This window comes from Ostrea edulis, chromosome 4 (genome assembly GCF_947568905.1).
Source record: "Ostrea edulis chromosome 4, xbOstEdul1.1, whole genome shotgun sequence".
Taxonomy (NCBI): domain Eukaryota; kingdom Metazoa; phylum Mollusca; class Bivalvia; order Ostreida; family Ostreidae; genus Ostrea; species Ostrea edulis.
In genome coordinates this window covers 17465605-17474887 of record NC_079167.1, presented here as the reverse complement: position 1 = coordinate 17474887, position 9283 = coordinate 17465605, and the positions used below count along the sequence as shown (strand labels likewise).

The 9283-nt window shown below is 34.4% G+C and overlaps 1 protein-coding gene across 1 annotated transcript in view; it reads left to right on the top strand.

The window, feature by feature from the left end:
* LOC125664630 (TATA-binding protein-associated factor 172-like) overlaps positions 1-8495 on the top strand; it is a 34792-nt gene extending 26297 nt beyond the window's left edge. The window contains exons 25-32 of the mRNA XM_056162109.1: positions 32-162; positions 275-397; positions 1549-1697; positions 1785-1943; positions 3784-3861; positions 3975-4104; positions 4220-4311; positions 4839-8495. Of these exons, the coding sequence (XP_056018084.1) occupies positions 32-162; positions 275-397; positions 1549-1697; positions 1785-1943; positions 3784-3861; positions 3975-4104; positions 4220-4311; positions 4839-5109 (1133 nt within the window). The 3' untranslated portion in view covers positions 5110-8495. The remainder of the gene's footprint in view (positions 1-31; positions 163-274; positions 398-1548; positions 1698-1784; positions 1944-3783; positions 3862-3974; positions 4105-4219; positions 4312-4838) is intronic.
* Positions 8496-9283: the final 788 nt, after the last annotated feature.

Sequence of the window (9283 nt, the reverse complement as noted above, 5' to 3'; positions counted from 1 at the left end):
TGGACAGTTTCTAAACTTTTCCACATTGCAGGTGCTTTAGCCATGGAATCTCTTCACAGACAGGTCCTTCCATTTATTCTCCGTCGTCTGAAGGGAGATGTGCTGCAGGATCTTCCACCCAAGATTATCCAAGATTACTACTGCGATCTCAGTTCTCTCCAGGTAAGCCGCCGACTCTTCGTACTGTAGTGAAAAATTAACCTTCATGTTATCAGGAGGGGGAGGGATTATTGTTGTATTTTGAACTTTCATATTGTATGCTCTGTCTCTTCAGACTCAACTCTATGAGGACTTTGCCAAATCTCGAGCTAAACAGGGCGTGGAGGATTCTGTTACGTTACTGGAGAGTTCTGACAATAAGGAGAGGAAAAATGCTGGTGCTACACATGTATTCCAGGTATGTTGGGAAGTTTGCTATAAATAAGGAATGACTTTGATTCGGGGGCATTATTATATGAGTATAACCTGGTTTGGGTCAGTTTACGCTTTATAATCCTTGAAGCATCTTGTTTGATAATGAGAAAACAATTTGTGTATTAAACTGAAGTATCTTTAATATTGTACATGTTGGTTTTCTCTACCATAGAAGACCCAAAACAGTGCTGCAATGTAAATTTAGAGAGAAAATAATAGTTCTGGCAGCTGGTTGTTGTTGTTGGGGGGGGGGGGGGGGGGGGGTGTCCCATACCAAATCAGGTTATACAAAAATAACCTGCATTTCTCAATTTAATCAATCAGAGACTAGAATACAATAGGAATTAGATTATATAGATATATTCAATATTGAGAAACTACTGTAGATCACTTTTTATTTTGTGAGATGTTATTTTCACGTGGATACAATGATGTATTTGTTCATGAGACATAATCTATTGCTTAAGTCTTCTTATGCAAGAGTTTATTCACAAGAACTAAAATTTTCACTATCGGCTAGTCTCGCAAAATTTCACGTAAATAATGTTCTTGCAAATAAAATATAATTCACAGTAATATCTGTACATTACAAGGTGATGTATTTGATGTAGTATTTTTTATTCAGCTTTACAAATTGTGCTGAATATTTAAGATATGAATTTCATTTTCGAAAATTCATGAGGTGCATTAGCTCTTCATGAAAAGTAAACTGGTGTGAAGCATTGCCGTTCATACCCTCATCTCATGTATGTTCAAAATTAAATTTATTTCTTATATTTATCTTCCACTTTCATTTCTGTCGGAATTCTCAGCCTTTAAAAGAAGTATTACATTTATCAAGAAGTTCTGTATTCATTTGCACATTGTTCACAAAAGCATCACATTCATGAGGAAATGCTTATCATTGATTTGTTGATTTTATATTGTTTAACATCCTTCTCGAAAATTTTTCACTCATATGGAGATGTGCCTATTTTCACAATTTGTAAAGATATCAAAAACAAAAACATTGGAAATGTAAATATTACATTATCTTTGAAGGAGAAGTAAAAAAATAAAATAAAATTTGCATAATTATGATATGAGATGGTGAATTTTAGTACAGAATTAATACGTTTCTTCTCTTTCATACAGGCATTACAGTATCTTAGAAAACTCTGCAACCACCCAGCACTGGTACTAACAACTAGTCATCCCAAATATGAAGAGGTCACAAAGCAACTCAAGGCCAGTAACTCTACTTTACGTGACTGCCAACATGCACCGAAGTTGAATGCTCTGAAGTAAGTGTGATTCTGCATGTCACAGCTTCTCTCTCTGTGAATATCAATTAATGTGAAAAGTTTGTAAAATTCTCACGTTCACTTCAGACAACTGCTGATAGATTGTGGGATTGGGGTTGCCACTCCACCAAATTCAGGGTCAGGGTCGCAGTTTGCAACAGATCTGCCAGTTGTTAATCAACACCGTGTCTTGTTGTTCTGTCAACTCAAGAGTATGCTCACCATTGTAGAAGAGGACTTGCTCAAGTGAGTATATAAGTAGTACAGTATGTATATGTACATGTAGAATGAATACTATTCTCTGTGAGGAAATCCCAGTCAAACTCGATGTTATTGTGGATTCCCTAATGTTTAAGTGTAAAGTTTAAAACTTCATTATACACCCCCTTCCCCCATATGTTCTGAGAAACTAGTAAATGGATTTTTCTGAAAAACTGCACACTCTTTATTCATCACATAAAGATGTGTATCTGATATTTTCTAGGGGTGAAACGATGCATCGCGATGCGGCCGAATCGCGATGTAGTGGCCTCGATTCGATGTTCGATTTATTCGGGGTCTGTTTCGGTTCGATACGGTTTTAAAATCATAGCACACATTGCTCTTGATAACTTGGTTTCTGATTAGCCAATGGAATTGAAAATTGCCCAATCAACTTATGAGTAAACTTTGCTGTATCAAAATGGACGCAGTCGAGTTGAAAAATGCACCCCCAATGTATAAATCCTTGGTATGGCGACAAAATGATTTCGGCTTTAGGACAAGTGATAAGAGTGTTACTCTATATATGTTAAACATTTTTACATGAGATAGAATTTATTTGCAGAGAGCAATAAATACAACGAAACATGAAAAAATCTTAGCATTATGAAGAATTTGGTACATTCTATTGTATCGAATCGAAAATCATCGAATCGAGACTAAAGTATCGAAAATCAAATCGAGAAGGTACTGTATCATTTCACCCTTAATATTTTCATCACGATTGGACAATTATTTTTTTTTATTTTAGAAGTGCTTTTTCAACTCTATGAACTTATTCATTTTGTTTTAGATTTTGTAATGACATGTTTTCTCACAGAGACTAATGCATAAGTTGTAGGAGAGGGTATAAACAGAATCATTCTGTCTGTGGACATGATTTTGTTCAGAAGTTTTCCAAGAGACTAGTGTTTGGATTTTCCTGAAATTGTGTTCATTCTTTAAAGGGACTGGTTTACGATTTTTGATAAAAATATTTTTCATTTTCGATGTTAAAAATGAAAAAATATAACTCATTTAATGTTGACAGCCAAAATTTTGACCTTCTGAATGCAAGAATAAAACTAATATTTTAACCTTAAATCTGTGTTATGTAAACAAAGACTTGAGTCTTTTTATGTATACAAACAAACAAGTGAAATATTGATTTTGTAATATAAAGTATTTTAATTTTGCATAGTCACAAATTTTAACTTTTACATGACATATTTTACCCCAAAATGCTTGAAATGTGAAAGAAATGATAAATTTAGATCAATATCCATTTCTTTTGAAAATTTCGTAAACAATAACACACTGCAATCTTTGTTTACAAAACAAATGATAAACTCTCTAAAATGAGCTTCTGTGATAATGCATAACCTTAATTTTTATGTGAAATCTTTTAAACACATTAGACAATTGATTTTGATCATTAAAAATGAAAAAGAAAATTTTGTGGAAAATCGTGAATCAGTCCCTTCATGACAATGAATAAATGTTGAGGTGTATCCTGTAACTTGTATTTGTGCAGATAAAACATGAATGATGTCAAAAATTCCTGTCATCCTGGTCTTCAGCTTTACAATTTTATAATATTTCGAAAGTGCCCCAATATGAATGAGTCCTGTGGGGGTATTAGTCCTGTTTGGACAGTTTTAGTTTTTACGCATATGAATAAAAAAGTTCTACAATGTATTAATGCCTCTCACCAGCTCAGACATTGGCGTGAGGGTCAGTGGCGGTTCTCTTAGTGTTGTGTTTTTACAGTGATAATTGTGTTGCACTGAAGATCTTGGTACGATTTACATGTAATAGGTATTTATTTGATCATATTATCTTACAGATCACAAATGCCCTCAGTGACATATTTAAGACTTGATGGAAGTATACCAGCCGGCTCCAGACAACAAATTGTGAATAGGTAGAAAATGAATTTCTCATACATTTACCTTACAATTCCATTGAGACATTGATTTTCAGTCTAATGATGTCACAGATTTCAGCAAAACAGTGCACTATCTTTCATCCATTTAGGTTCAACAATGATCCATCTATCGACATCTTGCTGTTGACTACACATGTTGGGGGGCTGGGATTGAATTTGACAGGAGCTGATACAGTGATTTTTGTGGAACATGACTGGAATCCTATGAAAGATCTTCAGGTATTGAAAACAAAACATGTAAAATGTGTCTTGTTCATGGGTGCAAATGTAGCTGGTGTCTTGTTCATAAATGTCAATGCAGTTTTATTTATCACTGGAACAAAACAAATTTCAGGCCATGGACCGAGCCCATAGAATTGGTCAGAAGAAAGTGGTCAATGTCTACAGGCTGATAACAAGAGGGACACTGGAGGAAAAGATCATGGGGTAAGTTATTTCTACATGTACATACTGTGAAAGTTTTCAGCCTTATATGCCACCGGGCACAAAGAGGATAGGTAGGTAGGTATACTGTGAAAGTAGTTATTTTCATGGGGCCACATATTCTGGATTGGAGGGGGGAGGTGTATTTATGAGGACTTGATTTTGTGGGTGAAAAATTGTTATTCTTTGTTATAGTGAACTAAAAATAGGTCAGTGTCCTTATTTAGAAACATACACAAATTGTTTCAAATCTTGAGCACTGTGCAGCCTAGGACCATCAAATGTAGTCAGTTGATGATCATTTGGGGAAGTGGAGTGTCACAATCCAAAGTAGGTCACTGTGACCTCATTTTGGAATTGCAGTTGACAGTGTTACAGCTTGTGACTTCAAGCATGCAAACATAGATATGCATCATATCATGTAGTTGCAGACTGGTGGTGCCCTTTATTGTTTTATGCTTATACATTTATTCTAGAACTAAAACTCTGAATATTTTCTCAACATTGATGAAAGATCTCGGCTTTTTCAGACTTCAGAAGTTTAAGATGACAATAGCCAACACAATCATCAGTCAAGATAACTCAAGTTTACAGACCATGGGCACAGACCAACTGCTAGATCTGTTTTCATTGGATGACCAGGCTAAAGGTCAACAGATAACTTCCTCTGGTGGCAGCAGTGATCAGGGCAAAAGGGAGAGCATCAAATCCATTCTTGAGAATTTGGGAGATCTGTGGGATGAAAAAGAGTATGAGTCGGAGTATAACCTGGATAATTTTATTAAGTCTCTTAAAAGGTGAAAACTGAAGCATGTGAGAGCAGGGAGTGCCAACAATGGATTATGCAATCTCATTTGATAGATGTAATATTTATGATCGTGTTTCACTCAATGTAAATTGTTTCAAAACTACTTTTGAAAGCATGATGAGAAAAACAACACACTAGACTTGGAATGGTGTACATTGCTTCAGTTGTACTGTTCTGTTTTGTAATATTGAATTCTGTTATCTAAAACATCTCTAGAAAAATTATACTGTTGGACTACATTTTGTACATGTACTTTCAATCGTGGAAATTTGTAATATTATTTTTCCTTACATGAAAGATTTTTTTAGAGGATTGATTGTTTAATGTCCCTCTCGAGAATTTTTCACTCGTATGAAGACGTCACCATTGCCGGTGAAGGGCTGCAAAATTTAGGCATATGCTCGTCACTTACAGCTTTTGAGCAGGGAGGGTTTTTTATCGTGCCACACCTGCTGTGACCTTGGGCCTTGGTTTTTGCGGTCCCATCTGAAGGAACGCCCCATTTAGTCGCCTCATATGACAAGCAAGGGGTACTGAGGACCTATTCTAACCCTGATCCACTTGGGATTTTTTAGAAGAACTATTTAATTTCTATGGAGTAGTTATCTTCTGTTCTGATATTATGCATGTTCATTGTTTACTGCAGGCTTTTATAAGTGTTTTCTTTTTTAAAAAGTTATTTGGTTTAATTGTTAGATTTGTGAAACTCGTGTTTAGAGGAGCGGGGTGGGGTGTATGAAAATACTGGATCTTGAGAAAAACAACTTAGGATAATCACGGTAATGGGAAAATGATTGAAAATAAAATGAGGTGCCAAAGTTTCCCTCTGCATAGTATTTGTATTTTGGTGAAACTCTCTCTTGATATTGGACAATAAAAAATCAAATTGAAGTTGCACATGTACATGAATACCACTACATGCTAATTATGTTTTCATTTTCTACCTCATGTTGACTATAGAGCTATTATCGTAGGTGACAATTCATGACTAGCATGACAAAATAGATAGAGTTAACGACACACTTTATCATCTTCAATGCACACAAATACTTCATTTCAACATTTTCAGTTTCTGTAAAACACAAGAAACTGTCAAACGTCGACAGGAATCTCTTTCTGAACTTTGTTGCTCTGTGTATTTCAATGTTTCATCATTAAATTCATTCATTAATTCAGGAGATACTGGTTCACCAGCATCTGTAGAATATGTAGAGGTGTTATATACCTTATATGCATGTAAATATCCCATGTCTCATTTGTGGTTTTTATCAATGATCATTGAAATCCCTTACAGTGATGCTTTAGCGTCTTTCCATACAAGTACTGTTAATTTAGTTGTATGAAGAAGGAATAAAGTGGTGTAAACCAAAGATCTTCCTTAATACAGGACTTGTGTGATTGAAGTAGGGCTGGGCTTTCATTGCCTCCAACATTTACTAGATTTGTTACATTAAATAATTGATAATTTTTCACAAAGTGAAACGTTTGTTATTTGTATGTTAATTTATCATGAATTGATGAAGCAGATCAGGCCGTGTAATTGAATATTGATTTGAAAAATTTCAAGTTGCAAATTCTCTGGTTATAAAGTTTTGACAGACCATACATGTAGTTGACAAGTAAATTCTGCCAACCAATTTATTTGTTGTACGTTGAACGATACAATTTCATTGGTACTGTTTCAAACCAGTCGCTGTGTTAATGCATGCATTGAGAATGTTTCCACAGCTCAACTATTTGTAGATAAAAGTTGCTGATACAATCATTGTTGGTTTTCAGTGCATTTCTTGTAGAAATACTTATAATTGCATATTTTCTGTCCTAGAAGTTAAAGTTCAAGATGATGTTCTAAAACTGTAACATACCTAGACTTCATATGAGTAAAAATTAAAAATGAGTTTAATGAATGGTATTTTTGATTTATCAACTTTCTTTTGCTGGGAAACATCATTCACGTCTGCTTTACCAATACTTTTTAATATGATGCAATCGATGAAATGTCAGAAATTGGTCATGTGTTAGAGCATGCTTGCACTTTTCACTCTCTAAGGCTGAAACTCTTTGAAAGTAAATTTATGCTTTTGTCTTGTTAACAAGATATTGTAGGAAATAGTCTTGACTTTCTGACACAGACAAAAATGAAAAATTTAAAAGTTTAGTATATGCAAGGTTAATTGGTTATTACAAAAAACTTTGCATTCTCCAAGTTTTAAAAAATCAATGGACTAATGATGAATGTTTAGAGTAAATATTTATTAATTTCTATAATAGTTAAAGTTCTGTCAAGAATTTGAGTGTTCAATAATGATTGATTAAAACACCTGCATAAAATCTGGGACTTTCTAGCTTTTGTCTCTGCCTAATTATTACGCTTGTCACCTTATCAATGTTAAGAGTTACTTAATTAACTTGCATCTTGTCTGTGGGAACTTTGTAAATTTTCACTTTATAAGAATGGTAGGAAGCAAAGATTTAAGCAGTCTTCTAATATCATTTTGATGTTACAGTCGTGAAATTAATTCATTTGAAATTATTAGATTGAATAATGAAATATAAGTTAAGTGGTGTTTGCAGCAGAAAAATATTGACGGTTAATAAGGTACCTCATCAGTACACATGCACTAAGATTCTTGAAATTTAAAAAAAAAATTCTGCTCTTTTTAAGATAGATATCATTGATATAATGATGCATAAACTAATGAATTCAGAGATGTGTGACTGTAAATTAAACAAAACTCCTAGGTTTATTCAAACAACTGATCTGTAAATGTGTATGTTCCAGTGATGTAACCCCTGAGCTACAGACAGGATTTATCATGGTAAACAATTTCATTTCTATGCACTATTGAAAAAGTAAAGTCATTTGGTGCAGATCCATCTTAAAACTTCTCAGTTTGTAAAACATGCATGTGTATTGAAAGAAGGCTTTATATGAAAAATTGAAATAGAGACACCAAACTTTTAGAGTTGCATTATATTTGATAGGACACCATTGTCGAAAATCGATTAGAAGTTTTCATGATTTTAAAAGCACACCTGAAAAATATCATTTAATCAAAACTAGGTTTTCCTTTGAAGTGAAATTTCATTGACTTTGTGATGACTTATGTCGGGAATTCTTGTACATGTATTATGAATAGACGATGTTCATAATTGCATATGATTTCTGTATATTTAGAAGATGTAACAATATATTTTTGATATGATTACATTCATACCTTGGTTTACCTGTTCATTTGAATTGATATCATGCCTCTGTTGTTATGGAGGTGAGTGCTTGCTGTTGAAATCTTGATACAATTTCAGTATGACAGGTTTTGTAAATGAGATTATCAATTTTCACAAGATCAAATTGTTTCAATAAAACTGTTTCTGTTAAGAATGTTTTCTTCTTTAGTGCTTGCAGTCACTTCAATGACTAAACTTCCAGAAAATGTAGTTCTTCCAGTTTCTGTTTGAATTTGTATTGTAATACAACACTTCTCTTGTTGTACTGTGATCCCAGGAAGCTGGATGGAATATGCCATTTTTGTTCACTTGAGCTGAAATTTTTAGATAGCTTTTCTGATTGAGGTTTGCCCATGGTCTTTCTGTGAACTAATCACCTTTTCTTCTCAAGAAACACTGGTTCAGTTGCAAGCAAACCAAACCTACTGTAAAGTAGCCTTGGGTAAAGGGAATTCAAGATTTTTTTAATGAAGAGTTATGCCCCCTTCAAAGGAAAGATACCTGTACAGTGTAGTTGAAAATAGGGTGAGGAGTTTGAAAAATCTTCTTGAGAACCACTGAACCAAAAAAGCCAAACTTGTATGGAAGTTTCCTCTATGATTACAATAAAACACACACAATGAACATGCTTATAACGAATTCACGCTTGTTACTATGTGATATTCATTCCCCAATGAAAGGGTTGGTTGGTTGTATATTGTTTAACCTCCCTCTCGAGAATTTTTCACTTATCATTGCCGGTGAAGGGCTGCAAAATTTAGGCCTATGCTCGGCGCTTACGGTCTTTGAGCAGGGAGGGATCTTTATCGTGACACTGGACCTCGGTTTTTGCGGTCTCATCCAAAGGACCGCCCCATGAAGTCCCCTCTTGTGACAAGCAAGGGGTACTGAGGACCTATTCTAACCCGGATCCCCACGGGGAAAAACAAAACTTTTATT